Genomic DNA, 19,788 nt, shown 5'->3' with positions numbered 1-19,788 from the left:
TCTTCCGTACTGGTTAGGCAACCTTGAACTCATAATCCTCCTGCCTTGGCTCCCCTATAGCTGACATTACAGGTTTACACTGTGCATGGCTGAATTTCTCTGAAGCTATGGCTATAGCTACTGTCTGTAGAAAGCTGCGACTGTACTGTTTCCGGTGCCCCTGAAATAGTTCTGTCTGCATTCTCATCTCTACTGAGCGCCCCGATGAGTTAGGATGAAGTTCTTTTCTTCCCTTCATCAGAACTTAGTATGGTGTTCAACATTAAATGATTGCTTGTCGAATAGACATTTAATTTCTTTATATATTTCGATGGATGTGATTGAGCTGTGTTCTTTCTCATGCCATACATAATCCTTAGCATATATCTCTTCTTATTTCAGGATGGCTGAGGTTGAACTTGACATATTTCCAATGTGTGTGTGTCAGTTGTTACTAATTGTAATAAGACAACCTCACCGATCATGGAAGTGATTTCTTTTTTGTTTGTTTGTTTTGAGGCAGTCTCACACTGTAGTCTAGGCAAGCTTGGAATTCATTATGTAATCCAGGTCAATTTTAAACCATGGCAGTCCTGCCTCAGTCTCCTGAGTGGGCTAACAGATATGAACTCCACATCTGAGTCATTCAGTCCCTTTAATCTTAGTCAAATAGTTGTGCCTTTTTTTTTCTTGGTTTTTCGAGACAGGGTTTCTTTGTATCTTTGGAGCGGTCCTGGAACTAGCTCTTGTAGACCAGGCTGGCCTCGAACTCACAGAGATCTGCCTGCCTCTTCCTCCCAAGTGCTGGGATTAAACCACCGCCCGGCCAACATATTTTTTTATGAGGATTTTTTTCACCTTTGTGGGTTAATTTACTTTTTTTGATCAGTTACAGTGTATGTGTGGTTATATTTTTGTTGTTGTGTAGTGTGGTTCAGGACATCAGGCAATGGCTTCCTGAGCATGCCATCCCTACCCCTCATGAGTATTGTTTACTAACTAGATAAATGTTACCTTTCTCATATCTTTTCAGATATTTTTTCCTGTTGGATCAATTATCAAATTGATAAATAATTCATATTGATATTTCATTAAATATCATTTATGGGTTGAAGATCTTTTTTTCTTGCAGTGGGCACTAGTTTTGTGTCTGGCAGATATTTTCTCCCACTCTGTGACTTTGGTTGACTTTTTTTTTTTGTCATTGAATAGTGCCATGTGGTCTATTTTTGGTTTTGTTTGTTATTTTTTTTTTAAAGATTTATTTATTTATTTATTATGTATACAACATTCTGCCTCGATGTATGCCCACACGCCAGAGCAGGGCGCCAGATCTCAGTACAGATGGTTGTGAGCCACCATGTGGTTGCTGGGAATTGAACTCAGGACCTCTGGAAGAGCAGTCAGTGCTCTTAACCTCTGAGCCATCTCTCCAGCCCGTTTGTTATTTTTTTAAAGATGTTTTATTTCATGTATGTATGTATTATGTATGTGTACCATGTACATGCCTCACGCCCATGTAAGTCACAGAAGAAAGTGTCTCAGATCCCCAATGGACTGTGGATGGTTGTGAGCCATCATGTGGGTGCTGGTAACTAAGTCCAGGTCCTTTGAGAGCAACAAGCACTGCTAGCCACTCAGTCAGTTTCTCTAGCCGATTTGTTTTATGTTAGGGCTGGACTGGACTGTTCAGGCTGATCTCAAACTCCCATGCTCTGTCTTATCCTTTGAAATATCATGGTGATTTTTGATTGATAAAAGTAGGTTTTTTTGTTTTTCGTTTTGTTTTTGAGACAGAGTTTCCTTATTAATCTTGGCTGTCCTGGAACTGGCTCTGTAGACTGGGATGACCTTGAACTCACAGATGCCCACCTGTCTGCCACCTGAGTGATGGGATTAAAGGATTAAAAGAGCGTTTTTTCCTAGGTTGCCTTTGTTGTAGCCAGGTGCCCATACATGCATGGTTCTGCTTCTGAGGCGGCTCTGCTGTTGCTTTGCTCTATGTCAGCAGTATCGTTTTGCTTTAGATGCTGTAAATCTAAGCTAATTTTCCCTGAGCCTTATTGGGGCACAGTTGACAAAAAAAAGTAAATGTAATAGCACTTCATAGTATTACCTTGCTGTTTCTGTCCCCTCCTGCCTTCCCTCCTTCTGCCTCTTTTTCTTTTTTATTTATTTATTGATTTTGATTTTTATTTATTTTTGAGACAAGATCTCACTGTAGCCTTGACTTGCCAGGGACTTGCTTTGTAGACCAGGCTGGCCCTAAAACTCAGAGATCTGCCTATTTTTACCAACTCTTTCTCCACCCTACCCCCACCAGATGAGTTGATATTTCATTGTAGCCCATGTTATGGGTCTCACAGAGCTCCCCTGCCTTTGCCTCTCAAGAGCCGGTGTTGGAGGCGTGTCCTGCCACATTTGGATTCCTTTTCTTTCAAGTTGTGTCAGGCTTGGTGGCAGGTGCCCCTAAGCCATCCCATCCCACTCACCGTGTTCATTTCTTGTATGTCTCATCCTGACTCTTAGGATGCTGTTCAGTGTTGAAGTAAGTAGCACGCCAGTGCTGCTGCGGTCTGCTGAGTTTCTGCATCCCTGCCCTGCAGAGAAATGCCTTCCTGTCCCTTGGCACACTAAGTGCATGTGTAAAGTTGACTTGGGGTCATATCCAGATTCTCACATTTCAGAAGACTCAGAACTCTATTGCATTGTACCTTCCTCCATTCTGACTCTGCTTCTCGGGAAGAAATGTGTTGATAAAATCACAAACAACACATGCTTAGTTGTCTGCCCTGTTTTAAAGTTCTGTTTTTAAATGCAGATGTGGAATTAGAAGAAGCTATTAGAAGAAGTCTTGAGGAAATGTAATTAAAGCTATTACCACACAACATCAAGTGGCCTTGAAGAGACTCAGGAAAATGAATCCTTTGTTTTCTAAAGGAGACCAGAGATCTAGGATAAATGTGTCTAATGTGCTTTATTCTTTCTTGTGTTCAGAATCTTGTATTTGCTTTGTATTTCATGCTGTTGTGTAAAATTGAATGAAAGGAACAGAAAACATACCAGTGCAAACTTAAATCATATTCTATTTATGCAATTATGGAATGGATTAATGGAAATCATGTTTTTCCAGCTAACTTAGAATTCATGCATTTAGGTTAAAACCAGTTTTAAAAAGGAAAAACGTGTAAAGCTCTTGACTGTTGTATGTTTTCCCTCTTTATTTGTACTGTACAAATGGATCTAGTATATTTTTTTAGGAATGAAAATGAATATGAATAAAAGGTGCCATAACTCAGCTTTTTCCAGAAATTCTGTGTGTTTTGTGACCCTAATGTGTAATATATCTTTGAGATCATTGGTTATGAGTAATGGAAATTGATTATAGAAACATATTCAAGCCAGTAAGGTTCTGTCTTGTCATTGCAGCTCTACACTTGCTCTAACTAGAGATGCACATTGCTACAATAAAACCTCTTTCAGACAGTTACAGTGAAACTTTCCATCCCTTCATCCTTTTGCATGACTTGAAATATGCATAGAATTAACTTATTTTAATACTAGTCCTTTTGTATATTCATGCAAACCTATTTTTAAAGGTTTTCTGGGCTTTTTTGTATGTATACTTTTCAAGAGACATTGTTGAAGGTCTAGTCTACGCAGGAATAATCCTTAACTCCTAAAAAAAATCAGTTTCACGTTGCCTGTCTTCATTTTAGTTTTTCATTGGGTTATATCTGGTATGATATATTTAGTTCTTAAGTGTTGGAGTTCCTTTGCGAGTAAGTAAAAATCTTTTATCAGTGGAAGAATAAGATCTAGATATGTATTTTTCATGTTATTTGTGCAGAAATGTCATATATAATTTTTGAGTCATAATTTGTCAATATTAAACGTATTTCTCTTGCTGGGCATAGTGGTGCATGCATTTAATCCCAGGACTTTCGAGGGCAACCTGGTCTGCACAGTGAGTTCCAGGACCGCCAGAGCTACATAGTGAGACCCTGTTTTAAAAAAAAACAAAACAGCCGGGCGGTGGTGGCGCACGCCTTTAATCCCAGCACTCGGGAGGCAGAGGCAGGCGGATCTCTGGGAGTTCGAGGCCAGCCTGGTCTACAAGAGCTAGTTCCGGGACGGGCACCAAAGCTACAGAGAAACCCTGTCTCGAAAAACCAAAAAAAAAAAAAAAAAAAAAAAAAAACAGAGAAATTTTTCTAGCTGGGCATTCCAGTGGTTCCAGCACTCAGAGTCTGAGGCAGGAAGACTACCCTGTGGTGAAACCCTGCCTCAAAAGACTAAACCTCAAATTTCAAAATCTGCAGTTTCTCTTTTTGGTTAAGACAGAAAGATGTAGCTTGGATTCTGCCCTTTCTCTGTGAGAGTGGATCATTTAGTATGAAATAGAATTTCTGTGTTTCTCAATCCATACTAGAAATCAGTTTTTTAATGTCGCTTTTTGAACTGAGTGTGTATATATGTCCTTGGTCCTTCCCTAGAGCACATGAGGGCTGAGCTTCCGTCCCAGGTGCTGGTCCTGGAGGAGCTCGTGAGCACCCAGAATGACCTCCAGGTGTCACTCTCTTCTACTTTGTGAGCTGGGCTTCCAGGGTTGCCACCATGCCTAGCCTTACTTAGACTTTTTTTTTTTTTAAAGTAGATATGGTGTTATTTATATTGCAAAATCAACCAGACTGTGCTTTAATTTTCTTCTGTGTATGTTTGTTTTTAAGCTGGAGTTTCTGGAGCCCAGGCTGCTTTAACATTTTATGTTTAAGTGTCAAGCAAGGCTATACTCCTCACGATTGACCTTGAAAACACTTGCAGGAGCTTGCTAAACAGCAAGAAGGGCAGCCTTGAAAGTAGCTAAGCAGATGTGGAGCAAGAAGAAATGTTCGCATTTCTTTGCCAGGGACTCCATGTCCAAGTGTGGTGCACACTGATAGTCTATCAGGGAGCTGTTGTGCTGTGTGGCTCAGGTTTGTCTAGTGTGCCTGAGGTCAGGGGTTCACTCCCAGCAGCTCACACAGCATGCACAGCAGATCTCATGGGCTGCAGTAGGCAGCCGTTGAACCTTCTGGTTGGACAAGAAAGGGAAATTTCACTGAGGCTCTCTTGAAGAGGTAACAGTGTTCTTTAACGTGCTGACATTACTAAATGATTTTTAAAACACTATAAAACTGCTTCATAATTTGAATTTAGACAGGAGTCATTAATAATAAAGTAGATTATTATCAAAATATATTTCTAATATTTACAATTTTTTGCATTTCATCATTCATTTATTCACAGCTGCCTGAAGTACATGAGATGTAACAGTAATCCTAAGAGCTCCTGTCCCTCTACTGCTCAGACATGGAGAATGGGCTATATGGATAGTATTGGGGAACAAATAAGCAGATAAAACTACCCATTAGGACAGTGTGGTAAATAAAGAAGGGAAGAAGAGAACGGTGCAGGACTCAGACCTGGGACAGCACACATGCTAGGCAGGCACTCCACCACTTAGGTCTTTCTAGCCCTAGAATTACTTCTTGTTTCGAGCCAGCATCTTGCTGTGTAGCCTAGGTTAGCCTCCAATTCAGGGTCCTCCTGCCTCAGCCTTCTGCTGCTGGGATTACAGGTAGGCACCAAGTACACTCATATTTTTAAAACTGTTCAGGAAACATCTTACTGGTAAGTGAACTTAAGCAGATTCAAAGGTGGCCCCTGACTTGTGGTTTGATTTAGGGTTTTGAAAAAATTACACACACTTGGTACTTTCCTTGTTTCCTCTGTGGTGAGCCACTGGAGGTTTCTGAGACGTGCGATCTACTGTGGTACTTTAAATCCTGTATTGAGGATTCACCGGAGGGGCAGGATAGATGCTGAGGGTGCAGATGGCGCTCTGCAGTCACCCAGGGAAGACTGGCAGGTGAGGGGACTGGAAGAGTCGAGGTAGTCTGAAGTCTGAAGGTAGAAATGGGTTGGGTCTAGAATATGAAAGAGTACAGAGTGGTTCTAGGCTAGGAACCTGAAAATTACCAAGCCTGCAACAAAACTCCCTGCTGGTTTTGAAACCAAAATAAGCACAACCAGGAGGTAAACAGCAAAGATTTAAGATCTGTACTGGGCAGGAAGAGCATGAGATCCATTCCCAAAGCAAAGCTCTCCACAAACTCGGGAAGAGCTGGGCCATGCGTAGTCCTATATATTATATAGCATATATGTATATATAGTAGCCCACCCATTCGAGGCATGCTAGTTTAAGGTCAGAGTTTACAAAGAGACTTCACATACCTTTAGACAGGAGCATACATGTGGCAGATTATAGTCTGAAGATGCCTCTGTGTGCTCAACTTGTGAAACCATGTAAATAAAATACTTTGAGATGTCTGCTACATTAGTGCCTTTTGCTGTGACAAAACACCATGACCAAGGCAACTAAGAAATCATTTAATTGGGCTTAGTTACCGAGGGTCAGAGTCCTTGATGGCAGCAAAGACAGGTTCTGAGCACTCATCTCAAACCCAAGCAGGAGGCAAAGAGACGTGGAGTAGCTAATCTTCCGCAACCTGCAGTCACACTTCCTCCATCAGGGCCACCGCATGACCCTACCCAAACAGCCACCCACTGAGGATAAAGGAAGAGAGCATGGGAGACATCTCATTCAAACCATTGCATCTGCCTTTCTTAGTTCTAACCTAGGACAGAGGCAGATGCTGTACCATTGACCTATGTCTGCAACCCCTTTTTCTTTATGAGACTTTGGGCTCTTGTCAAAACTACCCAGCCTAGCCCTGAATTCACTCTGGCCGGAGACATGATCCTTTGTCAGCGTCCAGAGGAGCTCGCATTAGACCTCAGACCTGCCCAAGCTTACAAGGCATTCATGTCTGTGTCGTGAAATGACAGTGTTTAATGAAGCCAGATAATCCACTGTTCCTTAATATTTAAAATGGGGTGGGGCAGGGAGACCTGGAAGTCAGCCGTTCTTAAAGGGCCCTGACTGTTCAGTAATCGAATGGCCTTGAGTCTGACTAAAAGTTGTGAATCAGTTTCAAGTTTCTCATTTTCTGTGCCTTGTGCATTGAGAGGACAAAACAATTTTAACTAGACACGGCTTTGTATTTCAACCCTGCTCCATCTCTGACTGACATTCACAGCTTCTCACACGGGAGCCTGGTGAATATTATTCACAGAGGATTTCAGTAAGTTGGATGTAAAATAATAATCTTCTCATTAGGAAGGTGAGACAGTAGGAATGCACTGGGCTTCTCCTTATTTGGAGCACCGTGTTGTCCAGGCTGTCCTGTCCTCTTAGGAGCCTGCCTGGTAACCGGACAGGTCGGGCAAGTAGAGACTGAATTAATTGTCTAAGGTTCCACAAGGGGACCTTTTTTCCCACGTCACAGGCTGCACGATTTTTGTCCTTGCTGGGAATTGTGGGTGCGGGGAGAAACAGCAGAAGCCACTGGCGAGCAAGCAGCCCGGTGGGAGACTGGGACGGGCTCCGGGACAGGGTCCCCCCACCCGCGTGCCGGCGGCTGCGCCCGCGCCTGCCCTTGTTTGGCCGCGCGGCCTCGGGGGCGGTGCCGTCCGCGTCAGCGGCGCCCGCGGTGACGGCGACGTGCGGCCCGCGCCACTGCTGCCCGCGGACGCCGCGGACCCCCGTAGCTCATGGCCCAGGCGAAGATCAGCGCCAAGGCCCACGAGGGTCGCTTCTGTCGCTCCTCGTCCATGGCCGATCGCTCCAGCCGCCTGCTGGAGAGCCTGGACCAGCTGGAGCTCAGGTGAGGACGGGCGAGCGGGCGAGCGCACGGGGGGCGCTCCGGGTGGGCTCCCCTTCCCCGGCGAGCGCGGCCTTCCCAACTTCCGGAACCTTCTGTGTGGTCCCCGCTACCTTTAACTTTAAAGTTGCCAGTAATACTCCTTGGAGGGAGGCAGCAGTTTAGTGTTGGTCCTGCACTCTCCCCCCACCCCCATTGTAGTAAGTTTCTTTACCCCAAACCATTTCATAGTAACACAAGAGTAAGGAAAATTCCAGACTGCCCCTCCCACGGCCAGTGAGAATTAGATCCACCAGGGGCCGCAGGGGGTGCCGGAGTTGGACGCGGTCTTTCGTTCTAACCACGTGCAGTGCCTTCTGCAGTCTGTCCGTATCTGTTGTGCATTTAGAAGATACTGGTAGTGACACCTTAGAAGTGGTAGCCACAGGCCTGAGAACACGAAAGGCAGGAGTCATACTCCGTCTGCCTAAGGTTCTATCACGGGATCAGCCTCGTAGTAGAATATTGAATACTAGCAAATGCTGCAAACACTTTGTTGCCTTATGTATCTGGTGGAAACGGTAACGCCTCCAAAGTTGTGCAAGTTTTGGTTGTGTGCAGGTATTGTTCAATGAAACTCTTATTCAGGGCACCTCGAGTCTCCTGGGACTGCGAACATGTTCCCAATTTTCTCCAGGTTCTGCATAAGCAAAAGAATATGAGCCAAAGTCTTGAGTCTTGCGTGCCTTTCTTTAGCTCCCTCCATTCGTCTACCAAACACACGGAAGTGTTTGCGCAGAAAACTACAAGCGAGGCATTTATTATTACTAATTTTAGAAGCAAAACCAGAAGGTGAGACATTTTCCACAATTTCCTGAGTAGCCACAAGAGAAGTCTGAACCATATGTCCCCAACCCGGAGTGAGGCAAAGGGGCCTCGGCGTTAAAGCCCTTCTCTTCTGAAGAGAGGGGAATGCTTCCGTCTAGGAAGCAGGCGCTGAACTTTGACAGTATATTCTCAGCTGCTCAGATTTCTTTTTCCCTTCCTTGAAAGGGTTCTGGAACTTTTTGCTCTTCTTGAAGCTGAGTCATTGTCCTGAAACCTGAATTAATGCCTCCCAGGTGGGGGGGGGGGACGACGGACTCCTGGAAGCCTTGGTTTTGAGAGGTGTTGCATTCACATGTAACATTCGATTAATGTAGAAGGAATTCTGAGTATTGCACATAAGCGATTTGGTTCTGTTACTTAACGGTTGCGCTGAGCGGGGAGTTGGATTCATGTGTGTTTAATAGCTCAAGGGGTAGGGTCCTTTTTCAGAAGGCACCTTGACTGTGCCACAGAGCACTACACAATTAAAAGTTAGAGTTTTAAATGTGGATGATGGAGAAAAGATGAAGCTTGTGTGGGTTCCCTCTGCTAGCTTCCTTAGAGTCCGTGTGTGAGTAAGGCAGTGGTTTGGTGTTGTTCAGCGCTCTTGTAGCTTCGTTTGCCTTTTCCATTCCGTTGTGTGGACTCTGTCGACAGTGAAAGGCACTTTTCCCTCGTGAACCGAAACCACCCTAAAGGCTTTGTGTCCTAGAGGATGAACTGACCTCAGGGATACAGGAAATGCTTTGAAGTGTTCAGCCCTGCTTTACAGACTGTTACCAGATTGCCATTTGTATCTAATGGTTTTATAACACTAACTACGCTTTGTGACAGTAATAAAAGCCTGTCTACTACAGCCCCTCTAAAGAGCTACCCCTGTCCTTTCTTGATCTTGGCAACCAGCTCTATGGGATTCTGCACTTGTGGCTAAGTACCTTACTAGGTACTTTTCAGTGCTTACCCTAGCTTATAAACAATACATCTATCTGCTTGCTAGGCCTCACATCTCTGAGGGAGTTACCATTATCTGTATTCTACAGATGAGAAATTGAGGCCCAGATACAAATACCGAGTTGCAGTCAAGAGCTGTGGGCTTCACGTTTGAACACGGGAAGATGGGCTGCTCAGATCAAACACCACGTGCCCTAGTGTTGAATATATCATCTTTCAAACTGTCCAGTAGGCATAAGAATGTGCTTTTACTAAAGAGAAGAAAATCAGTTTAGCATTTAATTCAGTAAATATTGAACACCCAGCACATGCTGAGTATTGAGTAGCTTCTAGAAGCTGTGGATGATAAAGAAGCTGTCCAAGGGCTGGGTTTTGGAGATTGGCAGAGGGAGAATGGATGGGAGGTAGGACTGGGAAATTGGCTGTTCATACATTTCCCAAAACCGATCCCATAGTGAGTAGTTTTTTCCCAGGCCACCCAGGCAGGAAATGGCGGTTGCCTCAGGGGCCAGGGAAACACACCATTCCCTTGCTTTGGTTTCTTACTGCTTAAGGTTCCTGTTAGGCTGTCCCAGTGTTCCCAGACTTACAAAGCTAGTCAACACCATATTTAATGTGGAGTAATAGTGTGTAATTTGAAAGAACACTTTTCATATGCCTTGTAATTTGAAACTTCTAAAACCCTCGAGAAGGAGGAGGAGGTTATTATCTCTCGGCTGTGAGAACTCCAGGCTGGGAGGGAGCTTAGTTGCTAGGATGCTTGTCTAGCATGTTCAGAACCCTGCGTTTGATACCTGGCTTCAGAAAGCCAGCCACGGTAGTGCATGCCCATAGTCCCAATCCTAGAGACAAGAGGACCAGAAGCTCAAGGTCATCCTGGGCTACATAGTGAGTTCTGGGCCAGCCTGGGATACATGAAACCTGTGTGGGGTGAAAAAAAGAAGAAACTGAGGGACTAGGTGCCTTGCCTTAAGGCTAACGTACCAGGGAGTGGTGCCGGCCGTGAACGGAATGTGACTTTTTTTTTTTTTTTTTTTTTTTTGGTTTTTCGAGACAGGGTTTCTCTGTAGCTTTGGAGCCTTTCCTGGAGCTCCCTTTGTAGACCAGGCTGGCCTCGAACTTACAGAGATCCGCCTGCCTCTGCCTCCCGAGTGCTGGGATTAAAGGCGTGCGCCACCACCGCCCGGCATGGAATGTGACATTTTGGTGACAGAACCTTACTGGCAGTATCAGGAATTACAGCAGAAGCCAGGGTCTCACATGAAGCTTCGTCTGGGAGTTTAAGAACCTGTTTTTGAAAAAGTCCCGTAAACCCACAGATGTGAACGCTTGCCGTTTCCCTGTTTATGGAAACACACGTTTTAAGCAAATGAGCTTGTGTCCGTGACAGTAAGTCTAGAACAGGCACCGCGAATCTCGTGTGTGCTGACGTCATACATAAGCGTTTGGCTCCTGCTGAAATTTTCAGCCAGCGCTGCCAATTGGTGCGTCAAACTCTGCTCCTTCTTTGCTTCGGTCGGCCACACAAGGGCTCCTTATCACTGGTGCCATGGGTGAGGAAATTTCGGCCAAGTCAGCAGCGGTTCCTCACACAGCTTGGGTGGTAGCTCTCAGCGGTCAGTTTCCTGAGCCAGTGACGCCTGCCTGCACCCGCCCTCCTCCAGTCTACGCTGACACCTCCACTTCAGGCTCATGAGATGCCCGGGACAGGGGACCAGGTGAGGATACTCCAGTTTTATGCTCACGAAAATCCTTACCACGGTGTCTTTGCCGAAGCCTGCTCTAGTGCAGCTTTCCAGAGGTGCCGCCCAGTCCGCTCTGATGGGACGCTGCTTTCTTCCCCAATTTGGACATGTAGCTGCTCCCTGAATCCCAGTCCACACAGAAATGCCTCTTGCCGACAAGAGGAGAATCCCCACATGAGTTTATTAATATTGAATGTTTATCTCTGTCTATCTTAGCTACTTAAGAAACTAAAACTAAAGGCAGTATTTAAGGTTCAGTCACTAATCTCAGACTAACGGAAAAGCTACATCGACAAAATTCTGAGTCGAGTTGAAGTACAGCAATAACCGATAAACAGTGCAAACCTAATTTAAACAAGCTGAGCAGTGAGGACTGCTGGCCTAGTGCACACGAAGGCCCTGGTTCCGTCCCCAGTACCGATAAACCAGGCATCGGCGTGTGTGATGTAGAAGGCAGCTTGGGATACAGGAGGTCCTGTCTCAAAAGGAAGAGGCCGAGGGGGAAGCAGATGGGCGACACAAGCTAGAGTCATTTGGGACGAGCGACCCTCAGTAGAGAAAATCCCTCCATAAAATCAAAGCCTTTCGGGGCAGTGATTCTCGACTTAGTAATGATGTAACCTCGTGTTGTGGTGACCCCCACACACCATAAAATTATTTTCGTTGCTGCTTCGTAACTGTAACTTTGCTCCTGTTATGAGCAGTACTGTAAATATCTCTGTTTTCTGTTGGTTTTAGGGAACCCCTGAGAAAGGGTCATTTGACCTCCCTCACACAAAGGGGTCGCCACCCACAGGTTGAAAACCACTGCTGTGGGTTTTGTTTTTGTTTTTTAAATTAGTGATAGGCGTAGAAGAAGCCAGCCTATTGTGAGTGGTGCCCACGCCTGGACTGGGGCTTCTGGGTTTTATAAGAAAGAGTAAGAAATCCCTGAGGGAGCAAACTAGTAAACAGCATTTTTTGTGGGCTCTGCATCACCCCCTGCCTCCAGGATCTTGCCGGTTTGAGGACCCAGACATCCTCCAGTGATGAAGAGTCAGCAGACAAAACCATTTCCTCCCCATGTTGCTCTTGCTGATGCTGACCTGTCACGTTAGTAGAAACCCCTACTAAGAGAGGTGCCAAGGGAAGTGTTGATTTCCTTCAGGGGCAGCTGTGAACAGTTCCGGCACAAGGGAGACAGAATTTTTAAAAAGATCCTGTGTATCAGGAAGGAGGCATGGCAGAAATACAGCCATGATAAATGGATATGTAGGTATGTATTCTGCCTTAGCAATTTCTACTGTGTATAAAGAACTTTCGGGGGGGAAAAGCCCCCCCCCAATCAATCACTGTGTCAATCAATCAGTCTCTTTCTGTCTGCGGGAGAGCAAACTCAAGGTGCATTCTGGACTCAGGTCCTCATCCCTAGCTCACAGTAGCTTCTCATCCACAGATGAAGGGTGTGTCCCCCAGGATGTTTCCTTTTTAATCTGTTTCATTGTCTCCACGTGCTAAGGGCAGTACCTGATTACTGTAAACGAACCCCTTTTTAGCATAGCGTCCATCCCTCAGTCACATTTAACACAGGCACAAGTGTTCAAATGGAATCCGGGCTTTCAGAGTCTGCATCATTTCTCCAAACGCTGGAGTCATAATTAGAGTTTCTAATTATAAACAGTTCCCATTTGTGCCAGCTGGGCCTCTCTCGTACCTACCGGGCTCTCATTTATCTGCCGGAGGACATGCCGTAAAGCAGCGGTGCTGGAGGAAGCCTGTTGCCTACCAGCGCCTTACGTTGTCTGTACAATGCTTGCCTGCTTTGACCGGCTCTTTAGAGCTGCGCTGGAAGTGGAACACCTCGTAGAGCTATTTTGGGGTTTGACAGGTGGGTGACGTGTGGACAGGATGAGAATGGGAGGTCATGGGTTGATGTGTGCTAATAAAAGGCTGGTGACATTGTCCCCTCGTTGGCCGCTTCCACGAGTGATGTGGGTTGGAACGCCTGTCCGTGGCCTCGCATTCTGGGGTCAGCTATTACTGTTCCTCTACAAAAGCTGGAAATGTCGTCATGGTGATCCATAAGAAAGTGAGCTGGAAATAGGAAGCTTAAATGTGTGCGATGTTTCTCTCTTGGCTTTCATGAGTCAGCGCCCTAGTTTTGAATCATGGAGTTTGCTCACCTATATGTGAAGTGTGTGTGTGTGTGTAGCTGGCAGAGGTAGCGGTTGAAGTGTTCTGTAATATGATTGTATGATCAGGGTTTTACATTGAAATCTTAAAGAGGCTTTCCCTTTAAATTTGGGGAAAAGCACAAACCTCATCACTCCACTGTCTACTATAGTACCAAAAGACCTTAGTCCGTAGTCTAAAGAAAAAACAACTGGATGAGAGACATAAATTCTTTTATTTTCCCCTACAGTATGATCATTAACTCAGAAGAAATGATGGAAGTGACAGGTCAGCCATCAAAATTAAATACAATCAATGTTGCCGGTTGTAAGCTGACCCTAAAACAGCATGTCTCAAGCCAGTAATAATCGGCTAAAACTATAATTAAAACAATCTGCAGCAATGTCCGCAAGGTTTCTGGAACACTCTGAAATCTATAAGCTGGCTGAGAAGAATATTTCAAAGCTAGTCACATACAAAACTGACGTAGACAAAGGGATGCAAATTAAACTACACTGTCAAAGGAATTCCAACTCCCCCGTATTTTCAAGAAATCAGACATACAGTTTATGTGGAGGAGGAAAGGTATCTAAATAGCGACATCATCGTTAGAGAAGATTTGGGAGGAGGCCATTCTACCAGTTACTGCACCGTACAAAGCCCAGGATGTTGAAAAGCAGCGGGCGGGGGGCAGCGAGCATATTGATGGCGCATTTCCTATAGGTCACACGGGATGTGGAGTAAAGAACTCTCAGGAAAATGGCGGTTTGGTTATTGCCTAACGCCCAAGTGTATTCTCGTGGCCTAAAGAAATAAATACCAGGGAGGTAAAACTATAAATAGAATATGGGACAATATTATGAGCAGGATGTGAGAGAAGCACGTGGAACGTGAAGAGGATAAACCACAAGGCAAAGCCACAAGAAACGAATCCATCCCATCAAAAGGGTCTCCCCCTGGCACTGAGGGGTCAGAAGCAGGAAAGCCAGTCTGAGTTACATAGTGAAACCATGTCTCAAAAAACTAAAACCAGGGCTGGAGAGATGACTCAGAGGTTAAGAGCACTGGGTGCTAGGGTAGAGGGTAGGAGTTGGTTCCCAGCACCCATCATAACCATCCATCACTCCAGTTCCAGGGGACTCGAAGCCCTCCTGTCCTCTGCGGACACTGCGCATACACAATGCACTTCCATGCCTGCAGCTAAGACACTCAGGCACACGGACCACAACAAACCTTTCATGACGTACAGAGGTGCTCTTAACTAGTAGGCTAAACATGCAGTGATCCCAGGTGCTTGAGGCGGAAACAGCACAGGGCGCCCTGGGTAAGAGTTTATCTCGGGGGGATGGGAGAAGTATCGATTCAGTGAGGGCCATCCCGAACAAAGCTCGCAGGGCAAACGACTTCCATGTCTATGGCCAATAAGGAGTTCATGTCTTGAGCATGCAGACTCCATGTGCACATGAGTGGCCATCTCCGAGTGGCCAGAGCCGAAAGAACCAGGCAGATCCACACGTGGCACAGATTGCAGCGCCGAGACCCAGGAGCCAGATGGTTCTGAAAAGTCAGGTGAAAAAAGAAGTGGGTACAGATTTAAAATGCAAATAGACAGCTTTTAAAAGAACAAGTCCACATAAGTGACCTTGGTCTCTAAGGTCACCCTGGGGAAGGAAATAGGAGCCCGGCCAGCAGAGGAGCCCGAGAGAATGACTCGCGCTTGCTGCCACACTACTGAGTCAGGAGTATTGCTGCAAGCTCTAGGCCCGCCTTTGAAACCCTGTTACAATTAATTTTTTAAGTAGTGCTCTGCTCCCCACTCCCGCGCGCCTCCAGTCCCCTCCCTCCCCCGGTTTCTCTGCATAGTCTGGCTGTCCTGGAACTAGCTCTTATAGACCAGGCTGGCCTCAAACTCATGGGATCCACCTGTTTCTGCCTCCTGAGTGCTGGGATTAACGGCGTGCACCACCTTGCCCGCGATGCATTTTCGCAGTCAGGCCTTTTTGCAAAGCTTTCTTACTGCCCTTTAAACTTGAGCTGATTTAGGTGGCAGCTGAGGGAAATTGATAGGAAGGACACTGTCGCCCTGACACCTGTTTTGCTCTGCCAATCCACACAGGGTTGAAGCTTTGAGAGACGCGGCTACGGCTGTTGAGCAAGAGAAAGAAATTCTTCTGGAGATGATCCACAGCATCCAGAACAGCCAGGACATGAGGCAGATTAGTGACGGTGAGAGCCGTTTCCACGGAGGGGTGCTGCCTACCTCTAGGGCGTCTGATGAACGCGAGCCAGCGCTCGGCTGACTTGGGGTGCGCCTGCTCCCCAGTTCAGTGTTAACCGCAGCTAGAGAGCAGCTGCAGCCCTCAGGCTGCTGGCCGTGGTCATTGTCTCCGTGTGCTCCCCACCGCCACCCCAGCCTGCCAGCTCCTGAAGGGCAGGCGAGTCATGCAGCCATCCTCAGACCCACAGTGCTTTTCACTGCCGGGACAGCAACGGTGGAGGAGCGAGGTGGAGGTGGAGACTTGGCGAGGTGGTCTGAGGTGTGACGGGCAAAGGAATTAAAGTAAAATGCCCTGCCGTGGTCCTCTGAGCAGTATGGCAGCCAGGGAGGAGTGGGTCACTGAGTACAGTGGGCTAGACAGCTGGGGACGTGAGCAGTTGAACTCCAGACCCACTGTCTGTCCGCAGTGGGCCCTTCCTAGTCCTTCGCCATGAGGGCGAGGGATCCATGCATTAGGGAGTTCTGGACTTGGGGAAGAAAGGAGTTGCCGGTTTTGTGTAAATCTTGAAATGTTACCAGAGTCCATGGTCACACAGCTTCCTGTCGCTGGCAAAGACTCGCACCCAGGGCCAGCTCGAGTCTGTCTGCAGGGAGAAGGGCAGGGATTGCTCGGGAGCGCACGGGCCTCCATTATCACCGCTCCTTCTTGGCCAATAGTGTGCGCTGTGTGAGCTTCGGATGTACACACAGGGCCTCGGCTGTGCCCCATCTCGAGCCCTAGCCGTTCTCCCAGCTAAACTCTGCTTGCTCTGAAGTCACTCGATCTCCATCCCAGCTGTAAATGCCTCTGCCAAATGTGTGGACAGACTTGGGATGGTAGCTGCCCCTGCTGTGGAAAGACTTCCAGAAAAAGACATTCTGTGACCTAGCTCTGTCATTGGGCACTTCCTCAGTTAATCTTGCATGCGGTAGTATTTTGTTGTTGTTGGTGGTGGTGGTGGTTTTTTCCTTTTTTGGTTTTGTTTTGTTTTTTGTTTGATTTATGTATTTATTTATGGTTTTTCAAGACAGGGTTTCTCTGTGTAGCTTTGGAGCCTGTCCTGGAACTCACTCTACAGACCAGGCTGGCCTCGAACTCACAGAGATCCGCCTGCCTCTGGCTCCCTAGTGCTGGGATTAAAAATTTCACAGACGTGTCTAATACAAAATCAAGGTAGCCACACGTGCCTGCTTTGGCTTTGCAGATGTGCGAAGTTTCTGTCTCCTACTGACCGATGTTTCGTGTTTAGGAGAAAGAGAGGAGCTGAACTTGACTGCAAACCGCCTGATGGGACGGACCCTCACTGTTGAGGTCTCAGTGGAGACAATTCGGAACCCCCAGCAGGAGGAATCCTTGAAGCACGCCACGAAGATTATAGATGAGGTGGTCAATAAGTTCCTGGACGACCTGGGAAATGCCAAGAGTCACTTAATGTCACTCTATAGTGCCTGCTCATCTGAGGTGCCACCTGGTCCGGTTGACCAGAAATTTCAATCGATTGTAATCGGTTGCGCCCTTGAAGATCAGAAGAAAATTAAGCGGCGTCTGGAGACTCTGCTGAGGAACATTGACAACTCCGACAAGGCCATTAAACTGTTAGAGCACTCGAAAGGAGCCGGTCCCAAGACTCTGCAAAATGCCGATGGCAAAGTTAATTAGTCTTCAAACCCATAGGCCCTTTACCAAGGCTGTAAAAAAGGAAAAAAACCACTATTTTAAATAACTAGTTCTTTACATTAGGCATAACCACTTATACCTCATACTGATGATTGTTTCAGATGAGGGAGTATCCCAGTGTTAAAACTAGACGTATTTCAGTCTCTGACTCAGAAGTTTTGGACAGAATTCTGTCTTGAACTGGACTTTAGGGCTGTATATTTTATTTCTAAAGATGCACACATAGTACTTGGGAAAATAAAAAAAGGGGAAACGCATCACTGCTCTTTCCTTGACTTCAGTACAGATGCACTCAGCCCCTGGAGCAGTGTGGTCACACCACAGTATGAACAGAGCACCCAGCTCCTGGAGCAGTATGCTCACACCATAGTGTGAACAGACCACCCAGCCCCTGGAGCAGTGTGGTCACAGCAGTGTGAACAGAGCACCCAGCCCCCAGAACAGTGTAGTCACACCACAGTGTGAACAGACCACCCAACCCCTGGAGCAGTGTGGTCACAGCAGTGTGAACAGAGCACCCAGCCCCCAGAACAGTGTAGTCACACCACAGTGTGAACAGACCACCCAGCCCCTGGAGCAGTGTGGTCACACCACAGTGTGAACAGACCACCCAGCCCCTGGAGCAGTGTGGTCACACAACAGTGTGAACAGAGCCCCCAGCCTCTGGAGCAGTGTACTCACACCAGTGTGAACAGAGCACCCAGACCCTGGAGCAGTGTGGTTACACCAAAGTGTGAATGAACACCCAGCCCCTGGAGCAGTGTGGATAAAAGGAAACACATCAGAACCTCACCCTGCATGTTCTCAATATTTGAGCCATCTGTTTTCTGCGTCTCACCACATATCTTATGTGTGTGAGGGCATGACATAAAATGTGAGGAAACCACTTTACCACGATGATGGTCCATAGCCACCAGGCAGTGGCCTGTCTCCACTGTGGGTGAGAATGGGCTGCCCTGAAGTCACTGCGCGTGCAGTGGTAGCAAGCGAGCTACTGACCCAGCCCCTTTTCTGTGGTCATGTGGGTGGTTTCAGCTTGTTGCTATGACAACAGCACATTTATGTCCTTAGAGCTTTATTCTGTTCTTGGTCTTCTTTGTATAAAATTCCACTAATGGGTCCATTGAGCCAAAAGATAGATACATTTTCATGGCCTAAAAACGTATTTCTAATTTTTTATAAGTTTTATCAGTTTGTACTGCCTTCAGTAATTAAAAGAATCCATGTCACAGAAGTCTGTAGCACTGGGCATTGCTTTTCTCCCATTGGGCACCAAGCCCCTTGTTAACCACACCTTGTTTGCTGACCAGCAGGTCACCTTCCTATGACTGAAGAGCAGTGCTGGCCACGGGCCACTCCAACGCTGCACCAGCTCCTCAGCACCAACTCTGAAGTACGTTGCCTCCAACACAAGCTTTATTAGGATGTAGAGATTTTCCTACCAAAAGACAAAGATGGACTATACGGATCATTACCATCCAGCACAGCTATTACTGAGCTGAATTTCTGTGCTGAAATGCTAAGCCAGTCTCAGGAAAGGGTCCCCAGCTGAGGTAAAGCATCTGCCTGCAGACTGGATGCCTGCCACCAAGCTCGCTGCCACCATGTTTTCTGTCACCTGGTTCTTTACCAGTTTTTTTTCTGTTTGTTTGTTGGAAACAGGGTTTCTCTGTGTTGCCCTGGCTGTCCTGGGACTCACTCTGCAGACCAGGCTGGCCTCAAACTCAGAGATCCTCCTGCCTCTACCTCCAAAGTGCTAGGATAAAAGGTGTGTGCCACCACTGCCTGGTCTTTGCCAACTTCTTTTCAGTTGTTTTTATTGAGCTATATGTTTTTCTCCACTCACCTCCCTTCCTCTCCCCTCCCCTCCTACCCTCTCCCATGGTCCCCACGCTCCCAGTTTACTCAGGAGAACTTGTCTTTTTCTACTCCCTATGTAGATTTTGCCAGCTTCTTAAGTACACAAAATTTCCCTAGGCTCTCAAATGCCAGCCTCTTCGATTCCTTCCTACCCTGGGAAGAAAAGCCTGCCTCCCCCAGTCCACTCATTCCCTGTCCATCCAGAAAGTCTGTCAGGAATGCTGGCTATCTCCTTGACCTTTCTATTCTTTGCGTCATTTCCTTCTCATTCTTTATAGATTTTATTTGTGTGTGTCTGGTGTGACCTCACCTAGACAAAGGAGGGAAGTGAGACACGTGCCCTGGAGCTGGAGTTACAGGAAGTTGAGTTGCCTGAAAATGACTGCTGAGATTTGAACTCTGGTCCTCTCCAAGAGTCGCCAGTGCTCTTAACCCCTGAGCCATCTCTTTTGCTCTCGTTCTTTTTCCACAATGGATTTTTTTTATATGGTCCCTGATTGCTTCTCACAGACTTGACTGCTCCACCACCGCCATGACTCTGGCTGCTCTGTACTA

General features: G+C 46.5%; 2 protein-coding genes across 6 annotated transcripts in view; both read left to right on the top strand.

Annotated features, from left to right (window-relative positions):
• The window catches only part of Znf451 (zinc finger protein 451), a 58,087-nt gene extending 54,810 nt beyond the window's left edge, over positions 1-3,277 (top strand). For 3 of the 4 annotated variants that reach the window (XM_057794434.1, XM_057794438.1, XM_057794433.1), the window contains exon 15: positions 2,801-3,277. In XM_057794434.1, the coding sequence (XP_057650417.1) occupies positions 2,801-2,847 (47 nt within the window). In that variant the 3' untranslated portion in view covers positions 2,848-3,277. Of the gene's footprint in view, positions 1-2,508 lie in introns of all 4 variants that reach the window. The other variant, XM_057794435.1, reaches the window with a different exon arrangement.
• Positions 3,278-7,517: 4,240 nt separating this feature from the next.
• Bag2 (BAG cochaperone 2) lies at positions 7,518-18,600 on the top strand. Of its 2 annotated transcripts, none has more exons than XM_057751239.1 (3): positions 7,518-7,748; positions 15,555-15,664; positions 16,946-18,600. In XM_057751239.1, exons 1-3 carry the CDS (start codon positions 7,636-7,638, stop codon positions 17,353-17,355), a joined length of 633 nt encoding a protein of 210 aa, XP_057607222.1. In that variant the 5' UTR covers positions 7,518-7,635; the 3' UTR covers positions 17,356-18,600. The 2 variants fall into 2 exon arrangements, with proteins under 2 accessions (XP_057607222.1, XP_057607223.1); XM_057751240.1 differs by lacking the exon at positions 7,518-7,748 and adding an exon at positions 11,109-11,260.
• Positions 18,601-19,788: the final 1,188 nt, after the last annotated feature.

Source organism: Chionomys nivalis, chromosome 19, assembly GCF_950005125.1.
Source record: "Chionomys nivalis chromosome 19, mChiNiv1.1, whole genome shotgun sequence".
In the NCBI taxonomy this organism is placed as follows: domain Eukaryota; kingdom Metazoa; phylum Chordata; class Mammalia; order Rodentia; family Cricetidae; genus Chionomys; species Chionomys nivalis.
The sequence above is the reverse complement of the archived record's forward strand: the minus strand, read 5'-3'. Positions and strand labels throughout refer to the sequence as shown.

Excerpts from the sequence above, each read along its gene's own strand:
- Bag2 (XM_057751239.1), top strand. The coding sequence starts at position 7,636 with ATGGCCCAGGCGAAGATCAGCGCCAAGGCCCACGAGGGTCGCTTCTGT. Across the intron at positions 7,749-15,554 it reads CTGGACCAGCTGGAGCTCAG|GGTTGAAGCTTTGAGAGACG; the intron begins GTGAGGACGGGC and ends CAATCCACACAG. Across the intron at positions 15,665-16,945 it reads CATGAGGCAGATTAGTGACG|GAGAAAGAGAGGAGCTGAAC; the intron begins GTGAGAGCCGTT and ends TTTCGTGTTTAG.